The following is a 15,266-nucleotide window of genomic DNA, read 5'->3' as shown; positions in this document are numbered from 1 at the left end:
GCAGCAGGTCAGGCAGCATCAAAGGAGGAGAATCGACGTTTCGGGCATAAGCCCTTCTTCCTGAAACGTCGATTCTCCTCCTTTGATGCTGCCTGACCTGCAGCGCTTTTCCAGCAACATATTTTTAAGCGAAGAAGGTTGCCATAGAGTACAACAGGACCTTGATCAGATGGGCCAGTGGGCCAAGGAGTGGCATTTGGAATTTAAATAAATATGAGGTGTTATATTTTGGTAAGGAAAGTCAGGATAGTACTCACACAATTAATTGTAAGGTCCTGGGGAGTGTTGCTGAACAAAGAGACCTTGGAGTGCAGGTTCATAGTTCCTTGAAAGTGAAGTCACAGGTAGATAGGGCATTGAGGAAGTTGTTTGGTACGCTCGCAATTAGCGGTCAGTGCTTTGAATATAGGAGTTGGGAAGTCATGTTGCAACTGTACAGGACATTGGTTAGGCTACTTTCAGAATACTTCGTTCAATTCTGGTCTTCCTGCTATAGGAAAGATGTTGTGAAACCTGAAAGGATTTAGAAAAGATTTACAAAAATATTACCAGGGTTGGAGGGTTTGAGCTTTAGAGAGAGAGGCTGAGGGGCATGGATAGCGTAAATAGCCAAGGTCTTTTTGCTCGGGTTGGGGAATCCAAGACTAAGATGAGAAAGAATTTAAAAGGGACATCGGGGAACTTTTTCATGCAGAGGATAGTGTGTGTATGGAATAAGCTCCCTGGAGAGATGGTGGAGGCTGGTAAACAAGATTTAAAAGGCATTTGGATGGTACATAAATAGGAAGGATATAGAGAGATTTGACTCAAATGCTGGAAAACGGGACTAGATTAATATAGGATATCTGGTTGCCTTGCACAAGGTGGACCAAGGGCCCTTTTCCACACTGTACATCTCCATGGCTTTATGTATAACGGTGTCCAGTTTACAAGGTGAATTTCTACCTCATGAGTAATTGTCCCAGACATCACACATTATTGGCTATGTTTATTCCTGTTGCCATTCTGTTAATTACCTGGTACAGAGGTGCCAAGTGCCACAAAGACCACAGCAGTCACGGAATCTTTCAATCCCACTGTGCAGCCAAAATGTGAAGCCAGATCATTGATGAAAGCTGTAAGTAAACCAATCACAGCCATACAGACGATGAAACAGGCCCAACCATTCCAATACTCAGTGGGAGGAACAAAGGCAAAGAGAACTTTCCAGAAAACCGTCAAGAAATGCATAACATAATCAAAACAAGAAGGCAGCTTCTCATCCCGTGTATCATCTTCATCTTCACCATCACCTGAAAAATAAATAAACTCACATCAGAGTGATGACTGGTCTTAGATGATATATCATTGTTTCTATTTCTCAAAACATCAAAGCTTTGCATTCTTGTATTCTTAGTGCAGTAACCTTGATGAGGAAAAATAGTGAAAGAATATGTAAGAAGTCATAATTAGGAGTCATGCATAATCAAAACTGGCTCTGCCAATCTCACCAGTCACCGTGCCATCCTCAGTTGCTGGAATATAGTCACTCCTCAGCCCCAAGAAGATGATGTTCAAGAATATTGCCATCCCTAATTCCAGCTTTCCCTCCACCCACCTTTATACCTGGATTTTGCCTCTTCCACTTGTAAGGCCTTACATTGTTGAAGCTTTAACTTTAGGTTTCTATCTCATCCAATTCTTTCCTGGCTGTGGCTTTCACTTCATCCAACTGTTAGTCTTCAGATCCCATCACAAATCCTTTCTTTTCTCTCTAACCTCATCCAACCTTAAATTCTTTGAAATCTCTGCATACCTCCAATTCTGCCCCAGCATATTCCTGATTTCATTTCTCTGTGATTGCAAGCCTACAGCTACCAAACAGTTTTCTCGAGCTCGAAATTCATAGATTATAACTGCAATTACAACTCAACCATACTAGTTTTAAACAGTTTTGTTACGTCCTGAGGCTTCAGGCTTTATGTAACCATAATATGACAGTATTCTTCACTAAAATGGAGAATGACATGGTTGATTCTCAGATAAGGGTCCAGAATCTAAATAAAGGGAAACTACTAAGAAATTGGAGCTGGCTATGATAAATTGAGGAATATTACTTAAAGGGATGACAATGGACAGTGGAAAACATTTAAAAAGAGCATGTAGGAACTGCAACAATTGTTCATTCCTGGCAACCACAAAAATAGAATGGGAAAGTTGGTCTGACCATTGGTAACAATGGAAATTAGGAATAGTATTAGTTCGAAGGAAGGGACATACAAACTGGGCAAAACGTACGGCAGACCTGAAGATTAGATTACTTACAGTGTGGAAACAGGCCCTTCGGCCCAACAAGTCCACACCAACCCTCCGAAGAGCAACCCACCCAGACCCATTCCCCTACATTTACCCCTTCACCTAACACTATAGGCAATTTAGCATAGTCAGTTCACCTAACCTGCACATTTTTGGACTGTGGGAGGAAACCGGAGCGCCTGGAGGAAACCCACGCAGACACGGGGAGAATATGCAAACTCTACACAGACAGTTGCCTGAGGCAGGAATTGAACCCTGGCCTCTGGCACTGTGAGGCAGCAGTGCTAGCCACCGTGCCACCCAGGAGCAGTTTAGATTTCATCAAAGGAGAACAAAAGGATTGATTAAGAGGAGGGAAACACAGTAGAGAGTAAGGAAACATACAAACTGATTGTAAAAGCTTGTGTAGATATGTGAAAAGAACAAGATTTGTGAAGACAGATGTAGATCCCTTACAACCAGAAACAGGAGAAGTTATATTGGGGAACAAAGAGATGGCACACCAATTAAATAGACATTTCCCTCCTTCCTTCTCAAAGGAAAACACAAGTAACATTCTAAAAATGTTAGAAATCCCTCAGAAATGTGGGACAACATCTGGGAAAATGCCAGAAAGATCAATATTTGTAATAGAACCCAAGCTATTCAACTAAACATACTCTATGGGACTCATATAGCACCGGAACAACTGGCAAAATTTAGGGCAGGAACATTTCCAATGTGTCCTAAATGTAAAATAGAAGTGGGCACTCTCACACACTGCTTATGGACATCTCATAAGATCCATAAATACTGGACCAGAGTAGCAAATGCACTGACAGAAATCTTGGGAGCAGAAATTGGAGTATATCCAATATCTCTTCTCCTGGACTTCTTGAACCTGCCCTCCCTGGATATGCACGGGAGGAAATTATTCTCCATTCTCTCCTTTTGTGCAAGGAAAAATATCTTAGTAAATTGGGTAGCTGAGGGCCCTCCAGGACTTTCAAATTGGTACAGGTTAATCATGCAATGTATTCCCCTTGACTTCCTTTCAAATATGGTGCACCAAAAAACTGAATTATTCTATAAAATATGGCAGCCCTTCCTGAACTATATAGATACAGATATCTTGGCCATATTGTCAAGGGCTTTTATCTAGTTGTAGTGGTTCTGGCTGGTCTGGGGGCCCCGGGGAGGGGGGGGGGGGGGAAGAATCCCGTATGCATCCGGGTTTTATTATGTTATTCATTCTGAGCATGTACTTCATTATTTATTTACTATGTTAACTATTTTTTTAAGAGTAATGTAAGATATTCTATTATATGCTTTGGTTATTTGTCGGTTAGATGAGTTCTTCGTTGAGTTTTTTTTCTTTTTTTGTGTTGTGTTTTGGTTATTTATTTAATTTTAATGGTATATTAGTGTTTATTTTGTTTGTGTTATTTTGTAAGTTTGTAAAAAATGTTAAAATCATTTCCTTTTTCTTCGTTAAAAAATCTATTAAAAACATTTTAGAGAATACAGTGTCTAGTGAGTGGGAGGAACTGAAGGAAATCGGTAACAATTGAGAAGTGTTATTGGGAAATCAATGGAATTAAATTCCTATGGCCCAATAATTTACACCCCAGTGCACTTAAGGAAGTGGCCCTTAAAATACTATATGTATTCGGTGGTCATCTTTCAAGATTCTATAGAATCTGGAACAATTCCTATAAATTGGAGGGTAGCTAAGGTAACCCCACTATTTTAAAAAGGAGGAAAAAAGAAAGCAGAGAACTATGACACAGTATCCTGACATTGTAGTGGGAAATGCATTATTAAAAATTTAACAGCAGAGCACTTGGACAACAGTGGCAGGATTGGACAGGGTCAGCATGGATTTGCAAAAGGGAAATCATGCTTGACAAATCTACTGAAATCTTTCAAAGGTGTAATTAGTAGAGCTGCTAAGGGATAGCCAGTAGATGTGTTCTACTTGGGCTTTCATCTGGCTTTTGATAAGGTCCCTCATAAGAAATAGGCATGTAAACATAAAGTCCATGGGATTGGGAGTAGTATGCTGACATGGAACTGGCTGATAAACCGGAAACAAACAATAGAAGTTAGCAGGTCTTTTTCAGAGTTGCAAAAAGTGACTAGTGGGGTACAACAGAGATCAGCACTTAAATCCCAGCTATTCACAATATAAATAATTTAGATGTAATATTGCCAAGTTTGCAGGCAAAACACATCCTTCCTCAAGCAAGGAGACCAAAACTGGACACAATATTCCAGTAAATAATTGGAATAACACTTCTTCACTTTTATAATCCAGTGTTGTAGCAATAAATGTCAGGATTCATCGAACATAGAACATAACAGCACAGTACAGGCCCTTCAGCCCTCAATGTTGCGCTGACCTGTGGAACCAATCTGAAGCCCATCTAATCTACATTGTTCCATTTTCATCCATACGTATATCCAATGATCATTTAAATGCCCTTAAAAGTTCTACTACTGTTGCAGGCAGGATGTTCCTCTCAATTAAGTCACCTCTCAATCTTCTCCTTTATAATGAAAACAGACTCAAGTCCCTCAGCCTTACCTCATAAGACCTTCCCCCCCCCATACCAGGCAACATCCTGGTAAATCTCCTCTGCACCCTTTCCAAAGCTTCCACATCTTTCCTATAATGCAGTGACCAAAACTGTAATACTCCAAGTGTGGCCACGTCAGAATTTTGTAATTCCATTTGCTTTTCTTAATACATGCTGTACCTGTATACCTAATTCCTAGGCTTCCTGCACAAAGGTGTCCAGATCTCTCTGCACTGATACACCTTGAATCTGCTTCCCATTTAAATAATAATTTGTCCTTTTATTCATCTGGCAAAAATGGACAACTTCAAATTTATTCACATTAAACTCCCTCTGCTAAATTACGACCCATTCTCGAGCCTATCAATATCCATCTGTAAACTCTGTATTTCTTCATCATAGTCATACAGCTAAGCCAACCAAACATCCCAATTTCATCTGTCCCACTTACAGCATTTGGCCCATATCCCTCTAAATCTTTCTTATTCATATAACCATCCAGATGCCTTTTAAGTGTTTTAATTGTACCAGCCTCCACCACTTCCTCTAGCAGCTCATTCTGTACATGCACCAGACTCTGCATGAAAACGTTATTCCTCAGGTCTTTTTTAAGTCTTGCCCCTCTCACTTTAAACCTATGCCTCTAGTTTAGGACTCCCCACCCTTGGAAAAACACCTTGACTATTCACCCTATCCATGCTCCTCATGATTTTATAAACCTCTATAAGGTCACCCCACAGTCTCCAACACTCCAGGAAGAAAATGCCCCAACCTATTCAGCCTCTTCCTATTTCACCGCCTGTTTTCCCACCTATTTTACTATCATCCACACACTTTATTGCATGCAAGTTTTGGACTTTATATCTGAGGAAAAATGATTTGGCTAAGGGGGAATCTGGCTAATTGCTAGAATGGCAGTACATGTATGAAGATAAACTGGATTGGCTAAGACTATGTTCACTGGAGTTTAGAAGTATGAATATGGAAGCTCATAGAAATCTATAAAAAGACTGGGTATATATGAAGGGTGTTCCCAATGACTGGGGAGTTTAGAACTAGGGGTCACAGTTTAATGATATGGGGTAGCCATTTAGGACTGAAATGAGGAAATATTTCTTCTTCCAGTGAGTGGTGAGCCTAATGGAATCTCTGTCACAGCAAGCAGTTGAAGCCAATACACGGAGTTAGATAGTTCTTTGCACTAAAGAGATCAAAAAGTATTGAAAGGAAGTGGGAAAGGTGTTGGTTACCAAGATAAATGAGCATTTCTTAGGGTTGCTACTGCAAGTTGATCACTGAGAGTAATATAAATGTTTTCATATCTTCTATTTTCTTCAGGTTCAGATAACAGTTAAATAATCACTCTAAGCCTTAGGCAATATTATATGAATCAGGTTTGTTGGAGTAGATAGTAAGAACTGTAGATGCTGGAAGTCAGAGTTGAGAAAATGTGGAGCTGGAAAAGCACAACAGGTCAGGCAGCATTGGAGGAGGAGCAGGAGAGTTGACGTTTCGGGTCAGGACCCTTCATCAGGATTGATGAAGAGCCCTGACCCAAAATGTCAACTTTCCTGCTCCTCCGCTGCTACCTGAACTACTATGCCTTTCCAACTCCACATTTTATCAACTTGTTAGAAGTAGAGATTTTGAAAATAGCAAGAAGCTGCAATTCCACGTCTCATTAACTTAAACCACAGAACATGACTGCTGAACAAAAGTCATGTTTCACAATGTTCCTAATGTCACAGATAAGCTTATTCCAAATACAGACGTAAGCATGAAGTTCAGCTCATCACACTGAACTTTCAAATTCTTATTTTGATTTCATTAAGGAAGAAGAACTCCAGTACTTGGAAAAATGTCACAAGGCGAAATCTCTCCAGACACTGTATGACATTGACAATGGCAAGAAAGTTAGGAGAATCACGTGACATCAGCAGGAAGGAAATTCCTGTCTTGATATCAAGAGCAACATGTCCCATTTTTCCAACCAAGTGCTGAGTGGGGAGACAAGGTTCTTGTTTGTGAGTGGTGACAGGCCTACTTGCAGACATTAATATCCTCATTATTATGCCATCTTGCCTCTTTCCCACTCTCTCACTCTACTTTTGGCCTCATCCTCAGAGTTACAGGGCCCAGGGAGAAGAAAGCATAGGCAATGACTCTTATTTGGAGCACTACTCAGCTGGGTAATTAGGGATTTAGGGTCTGAGATATACTGTGTAGTCCTGCCATCTTAGTGCAGCTCTTCCCAAGGTATTTCCCTGTATGATACCATTTTAATGCCTCAGAATTCTCCTTGAAGCGTAGCTTTAGCTGCTGTTTGTGGAGGTAGGAGAGTGGTCTTTATCCTTGGCTGCTGGAGCGTGGTGGACCTGCAGAAGGCTATTTAGGTCCTCACCATGATATGAACAATGTTCAGCATAGTAGAAATCATTTAAACTGCAGGGTTTTTAAAAATGGAAACCTGCCCTTTCACAGGTATTTTTGCAGCAACCATGTCTCTATCTGCCCATTAGACCACGCATGGTAACAGCAAAAAGTCAAGAGAACTTACAGCTCTTAGTATCCACGCAACAACCATTGCTGGTTTAGAACTTGGAACCCATAATTCCACACTGGTGGTTGCACACCACAGTTTGAACTCCCTGCCTAAGTTCCATCAGCTCTTGACTTCCAATCCTAAAGCCTATATTCCATCCAATGTGTCTGGTGGGATCATGTTTCCATCTACACCTGACCCCTCTTACCGATCACTACATGCTTTGTTTCTCCTCAGCTTCCTATTTCACTTTCTACTATTTTTTGACTCAGCCAGACAACAACCAAGCTACTTCCTGTCCCCGATCTCTATCCAGTTATACAGAATGCCAGGTCCTAGCTATAAGTGAAAGTAGAGAAACAAAGTGTGTAAAGTAATTAAGTAGGAAGAAGGGGAGAGTGTATTAGGAGTAATTGAAGAATAGATCAGGATGTTGAAGAGAGAATGGATCCTTTAGAATGCTAGCAGTGGTGGGGGGTCATGTTTGGTGGTGGCTTCAATTTGGAATTGGCAGAGGATGATTTATTGAACATGGAAGCTGATGAGATAGAAGATGAAGACATAGGAAAATACTGCCGTGGTTCTGGGGTTGAGTTTGTGTGGTGACAGCAGAAGTATAGGAAGTGGAGTGGACATAGTTGAGGGCCCTATCAATTAGAATTTGAGTAGGGAAGGGAGTGAAGCTTGTTTGGTGAAGAAAAAGGCCTATTGAAAGTCCCCATGTGGAAGTTTGTATTACAGAACAGATGTGATTGAGGAGAAGCAGGGAGAATGGAACAGAGTCTTTAGATGCAACAGGGATGCAAAGATGTGTAGTCGATGTATTGGAGAGAGTCCGTGGACTTCAGTAATTATTGCAAATCAAAGATGCAGGTTTTAAACTGTGTCATAAAGGCAAAAAGTACATAAAGCTTCGCAATATCCATATTTGCACATTGTATGCAAGTATATTATGCATTTTTGTAGATACAATGATATCACGGAAAGCAGAGTGTAATAATGCTTAATTGTTGTGAGTGCTTTAAATTGTTGGATTACAGTGATGGTAAACATCACACATTCACATGTATGCTGTCAAGTGTTTCCATGTGGCTAGAATGATATCAGCATCTTCAGCTAATGGTTAATTAACAATGCACAGCTCTGCTCTAACACTAAGAAATATGGAAATTAAAATGTCATCTCACCAGCACTGACTGTAATGGCCTCCATAAACTGCTCCCGCCATGAGTGCGTACCAATCACCAGTGCCAGGTTTGTCTTTTTGATCAGCTTATCCACAGTGCTCTACCAATTAGAGAAATAGATTTATTAAAACATTCAGATGATATCACAGTAACACGAGAGTGAATGCTTTACTCAACCAAAATATCATTAATTTTTATAGACTTCTGTTAAAAAAGAAACAATCTGGATCAAGCTGGACATAAGGAGCTACAAAAAAAACTGCTGCAAATCAACTGACTCTATAAAAATGCTCAGACATGTTAGATGTTGAAGATGCTTCTACACAAGGGGGAATCTTGAACCACGGATTAGATTCCCTACAGTAAGGAAACAAGCCATTTGGCCCAACAAGTCCACTCCGACCCTCCGAAGAGTAACCCATCCAGACCCAATTCCCTCTGACTAATGCACCTAACACTATGGGCAATTTAGCAATGACCAATTGACCTGATCTGCACATCTTTGGATTGTGGGAGGAAACCCATGCAGATATGGGGAGAAAGTGTAAACTCCACACAGACAGTTGCCTGAGGCTGGAATTGAACCTGGGTCCCTGGTGCTATGAGGCAGCAGTGCTAACCACTGAGCCACCGTGCCGAACTAGGATAAGGGACACTCATTAATAGAAACAGAGTCATCCAGCGTGGAAACAGACATTTTGGTCCAACTCATCCATGCCAACCAGGTCTTCCAAACTAAATTAGTCCTAAATGCCCGTTTGACCCATAGCATTCGAAACCTTCCCCATCCATGTACCTGTCCAAATATCTTTAAATGTTGTAATCGCACCTGCATCTACCACTTCCTCTGGCAGTCATGCCACCCTCTGTATGTGAACATTGCCCCTCGGGTGCCTTTTAAATCTTTCTCCTTTCACCTTAAAATTATGGCCTCTTGTTTTGAACTCCCCTCCCTAGGGAAGAGACCTTTGCTATTGACCATATTATCTATGCCCATCATGATTTATAAACCTCTATAAGGTCACCCCTCAACCTCCTACACTTCAATGAAATAAGTCCCAGCCTATCCAGCCTCTCCTTATAACTCAAACCCTCCAGTCCCAGCAATATCCTTGTAAATCTTTTCTGAATCCTCTCCAATCTCATAATATCCTTCCTATAGCAGGAAGACCAGAACTGGACACAGTCCTCCAAAAGTAGCCTCACCAATGTCTTGTACAACCGCAACATGACGTCCCAACTCCTATACTCAATGGAGAAAGTGAGGACTGCAGATGCTGGAGTTAAGCCCAAAATGTCAACTCTCCTGCTCCTCGGATGCTGCCTGACTTGCTGTGCTTTTCCAGCACCACATTTTTTGACTCCGATCTCCAGCATCTGCAGTTCTCACTTTCTCCTATTGAATGGAGTTTGCACATTCTCCCAGTGTCTGCAGGGTTATCCTTCTGGTGCTCCGGTTTCCTCCCACAGTCCAAAGATGGGCAGATCAGGTGAATTGGCCATGCTAAATTGCCCATAGTGTTAAGTCCATTAGTCAGAGGTAAATGTAGGGTTATAGGGTAGCGGAATGGGTCTGGATGGGTTACTCTTCAGAGGGTCGATGTAGACTTGTTGGGTCAAATGGCCTGTTTCCACACTATAGGGAACTAATCTAAAGAAGGTTTTCTAAGAGAACTGACAGATGGAGTTTCATTTAGATAAATGCAGGGTGTTAAAATGAACTTGAATGGGACTTATACAGTTAATGGTAGGGCCTTGGGGAGTGTTGTTGAACAGAATGACCTAGAGGTTCAGGTACATAGTTCCTTGAAAGTTGCATCACAGGTAGACAAGGTGGTAAAGAGCCATTTGGAATGCTTGCCTTCATTGCTCAGACACTCAATGGTCCCCTTGTACTCTTAGATAACCTTCTTCACTAGGAGAAAGTGAGGACTGCAGATGCTGGAAATCAAAGTCAAAAAGTGTGGTGCTGGAAAAGCACAGCAAATCAGCAGCATCCGAGGAGCAGGAACGTTGACGTTTCAGGCATAAGCTTTTCCAGCGCCACACTTTTTGACTTTAACCTTCTTCACTGTCTACTATACTATCAATGTTGGTGTCATCTGCAAAATTACTGACCGTGCTTCAAAGGAATTTCTTCAGAGGGTAGTAAATGTCGGGAATTCGCTACGCAGAAAGCTTTGGATGCTAGATCACTGAAAGTATTTGAAGAATAGGTAGATAGACTTTGAAATATCAGGGAGTTGAGGGCTATGCAGAGCTGGCATAAAAGAAATATTGAGACCCGTGGGAAATAAGCCATGATGTTTTGGACAGCTGGCAAGCTTGAGATAATGCAAAACCTATTTCTGCTCCTATTTTCTATGTTCTTATACCATATCAAGGTTCTTGAATCACCAGGAGTTTGCAAGATCATGGAAGTGTGAGAATTTAAGCTTTGAAGAAGGTCAACATTTGCACACTGCACCTTCCCTGCAATCCTTCCCCTTGTGTAGCAGAAGCTTCCAGCCAGAATGGCAGAGCTTGCAGTCCTTGAGATGATTGGCCTGCACCAACACAGTTGCATAAGGATCTACTGTCTTCCCTTGGCTGCAGTGCCTCATGCATACCTGAGATCTCAGCAGATGGCAGTCAGCCACAATGTACTTTGGCTTCAAGACTTCATGAGATCTCGTTGGAATGTGAAACTGTGAGAACTGCTGATTTATTGGTTATGTGGGAATTGAAGCCAGCAGATCATGATTCTCCATTTATTAGACTCAGAATTAATGGGATGCTTTCTCACTTGGCCAGAAAATCTAAGCTGCAACTCTGTTCCACTCATTTAAATCCCCGCCCGCTACGTGTGTAACCCCTTCAACATCAACAAAGGTTTACACAGTTCATTTGAAAAATCTCTAGAGTGATTCACTGTTCATGTTGGACTTTTCCAATATTAACTTGTCCCATCACACATCAAATCACTCCCTTTTTGTTCCTTCCTCACCAATTTGCTATCCTTGTTGGCCCTTTTCTCTTCGTCTGGCCCCATTTCTGCCCAGCCCCTTTCTTTCCCAATCCTGTAATTAATTGTAATGCCATGACGACCAGGTGTGCCTTCTCAAAGGTCAGTGAACTATAGATTAATATAGCTGTATGCAGCTTTTAATTTATAATTATTCAAGTTAAAGTAGGTCAGAAGGCAAAATTTTGTTTAAACAGATTAAAGATTAGTTTATTACAAGTCACTACTTGGGTTCATTGGTGATAAATAAAACTATTAACAAGAAGTTGCAAAGTTAAAACAATTGCAGATGAGATTAAGTTTATTTATAAAAAGAAAGTTCCAGTGACTATTTGTGATATACCATTGCAGTTTGTTGCTTGTGTCCCTAGTTGCTGAATCAAAGAGGTTCATGGTTGAAGTCAGATCCAGCAGCTGCAATGGCTTCTGTAGTTGAATAATTGATATTTTCTTGTACCAGTGGAGCAGCGGGATAACAGATTTCATGAGAACAATCTTTGTATTTCATTAGTTCTGTCACTTCAGCACTTTCATACTTCCCTCAATTTCCCTCTGCAGAACAGTTGTTTGGTTTCTGTATACCTTTCTCTTTTTGTCTCCCCTTTATCAAAACTTCCATTTCTGAGTGTGGTTCTCAAAGTCGTCTTCATGGAGGTCTGCACTCTGATGTCCCTAACCAGATTTCTTTTTACATTTCTAAGATCAAACATGGTGGTACAGGTAGACAATCCTTTATCCGAAACCCTCGGGACCAGGAGTCTTTCGGATTTCGGAATATTTTAGATAAAGGATTAAATGACATTTTCATAGTAAAAATTTAAAAAAAGCTACCAATTAGCACACGCACCTGTGATTACTACGAACGCTGAGGCAGAATTGACGCCTGCCAGTGCTGGGCCACATCACTACATCATGCCTGAGTGACGTGGGTCAAGTGGGTGTGGAGTTGAGTTAACTGCTTGCACGCCAAACAACATGATTATTGAGAAAAAAAGTTCAGGAGAAAACTTTGGATTTCTGAGCTTTTCGGATAAAGAATCGTCAACTTGTATATTAATTTTGAGGAATCAAAGTCCACAAAATAAAGAAGTTAATTTTGCTGATTCCTTTTTGAGTTCTTCCTCCCAAATGTTGGTGGCAGGTGCCAGCAGCTCCACCATGCCAAGAACCTCTGTTAAAGCAAGCTGAGGATTATGGATGGGGAGGTACACTGGCATCCCTTCAGTACCCAGGTTTTCTGCACTGCTGTTATGCACCTATAGGTTTGGTCACGGGAACATGCACTGGTATAATTCAGACTAATTCTGTGCACTATTAAACATGCATATTTGCTGACTGATCTTCATGGTGGACCTGAACTGTAGTACACAGAGGGTAACGCATCCCTTCCTGAAGCATAAATACCTCAATAATTGTAATGTTCTGACTAAATGGTGAGCCACTATCCACAATAGTTGGTACAATATTTATTATCAAAGTTTCCAATATATATCAGAGTTGCATGTTGAGCATGATTAAAGGATCATTGGTATGTTGTAACTGGCTGCCGACTGTTCACTAAGATAAAATATATTCTGTTTTCAGATATTCAAAACAAGGCATTCCCATGACTTAATCATTTACCGTGAGGTGAATATCAACTGGTTTGCAATTTAAGATGCTTTTACTCCCAAAGGTATTTTTCTGTGAAATTGTTAGAAAAATCATTTGGTGCTCAAAGAGTTAATTGCATCAGATATATAAATTTTGCTTTGGGACAGCAAGCATTATTAAAGATTGTGATTATATTCAAATACCAGGTGCTGGCATTTTAGGCTTGTTTCTCATTACTGTCATTTAGCCTGTAGAAAAGGAACCACATTGGGTCAGAATTTGTTGAAAAAATAACAGTATGTGAATAATGTTCCCAGTTATTAATGTGCAAATCGGCCAGAAACCCGTGACAAAAAAGAGGATTGCAAGCTGTTGGATGATTTGCACATTAGGAGTGGCTAGCTTTGCAAAAATGATGTCTTTTGCAAAACCCTTTGCTGAGTGAAGCTCTGCATTTGCACATTAATTGCCAATTAAACTGGCCACAGAAATTAAAGCCTTATTAATGATGTGAGTGCACGTTTAACAATGTGATTATTGTTAATAACAATCAATCAATTTGTCTAACCCTGAAAATGAATATTTAAAAATGTGGAGTATCATTCCTTCATGTAATAAACTACTAGAGCCATTAAAAATATTAAACATACAATAGTCTTACAGTTATTTATCCCACAAGGAGCTGTAAGTTAAAATAGAAAGCCAAGGGCAAAATGGACAATCATGTGAACTTATTTTTCATCCATCAAATGAACTTGTGCCAAGCAAGGCCACTGCAGCAAACAATTTGAAAGGAATTAAGTTACAAAACATGCAGTTTTGAAGAGAAAAAAATGAAGGACATAGTAAAAACACAGATTGGTAGCTTACCAGAGCTGGAAAGACACCTAATGAATTTTATTCCTTCTAAATTAAATGTTCATACCAACATGATATGTCTTTTTATTGGAAGCAACATTTCCAGTGAAGCCAGTAGACAATGTTTGGGTAATGCTCTGAAGTAGACACTGAAACATCACGAGAAAATAATTTCTCTGAGTGCCACTTGATGCTAAAATGATTGAGTGTGGTGGACTACCACAGATGATAAAATGGTTAAGATTTCCACGTGCGATGAAGAAGCAAAATTATAATTTGTCTACAATGTTCTCCACAAGAATACCTTAAATTCATATGATTCTTCAATGATGACCTCCAACTTGGAATGTTCACCCAGGATGGGTTTCCCCATCTCTGCAATACGCCGAGCTTCCTCTTCCTCTGCCGTCAGTTTCCCATTGGATTCATCTGCGCATCAGGAAATGCAGAGTTAGAAATTTCACGGCATGTTCTCAACTTTCCCACTAATTTGCGCATTTCTATGGCTGTGCAGCAGCTTGGAAGGAACTGCATAGGCCTTATTCTGTGTCATCACTCATTGAAAAAAAATCACAATAAAGAAAATGTAAAGGAAATATGCTGTTGAATCTATACTTGGTATCATAGGTCCCTTTTACTGTGCGCTCATCTCAATAAATGGACTAAAAACACTTACTAATAACTAGACACATGTTCTTACCAAAGCCCAGTCTCTCAGATCAAACGAGATAAATGATGATCTAAACATTTTGATCTTGAGGACTAACTACTAAGAGGCATTTTGCATTTGTATCAATGTTTTTTCAGATACAGTTTGAAGTATCCAGCCAAAAGAAATTGAATAGCAAAGATTTTTGTTATTTGACCCTAAGAGATCTTGTGGCACAGTAGTCATGATTTGGAGATGCCGGTGTTGGACTAGGGTGGACAAAGTTAAAAATCACACAACACCAGGTTATAGTCCAACAGGTTTAATCGGAAGCACTAGCTTTTTGAGTGCTGCTCCTTCATCAGGTGCTTGTGGAGTATGGGATCATACGACACAGAATTAATAGCATAAGATTACAGTGTGATGCCACTGAAATGATATATTACCTGGATTGCTTGTTAAGTCTTTCATCTTTTAGAATGACCATGTTAGTTTCGTATGTAAACCCCAGAACTTTTTAAAATATAACATTTTAGTTACATTTAGTTACATGAGGTAAACTGATTTAGGTGATTTTTTT

General features: G+C 40.2%; 1 protein-coding gene across 4 annotated transcripts in view; it reads right to left on the bottom strand.

Annotated features, from left to right (window-relative positions):
- Positions 1–15,266, bottom strand: part of LOC122542869 (sodium/calcium exchanger 3-like) — a 353,482-nt gene that overhangs the window by 19,470 nt on the left and 318,746 nt on the right. For all 4 annotated transcript variants that reach the window (XM_043680972.2, XM_043680975.2, XM_043680973.2 and 1 more), the window contains 3 exons: positions 14,342–14,466; positions 8,583–8,682; positions 1,017–1,292 (listed from right to left, as the gene is read on the bottom strand). In XM_043680972.2, the coding sequence (XP_043536907.2) occupies positions 1,017–1,292; positions 8,583–8,682; positions 14,342–14,466 (501 nt within the window). The remainder of the gene's footprint in view (positions 1–1,016; positions 1,293–8,582; positions 8,683–14,341; positions 14,467–15,266) is intronic.

This window comes from Chiloscyllium plagiosum, unplaced genomic scaffold (genome assembly GCF_037043375.1).
Source record: "Chiloscyllium plagiosum isolate Xiang-an unplaced genomic scaffold, Cpla_swu_hap1 HiC_scaffold_47, whole genome shotgun sequence".
In the NCBI taxonomy this organism is placed as follows: Eukaryota; Metazoa; Chordata; class Chondrichthyes; order Orectolobiformes; family Hemiscylliidae; genus Chiloscyllium; species Chiloscyllium plagiosum.
The sequence above is the reverse complement of the archived record's forward strand: the minus strand, read 5'-3'. Positions and strand labels throughout refer to the sequence as shown.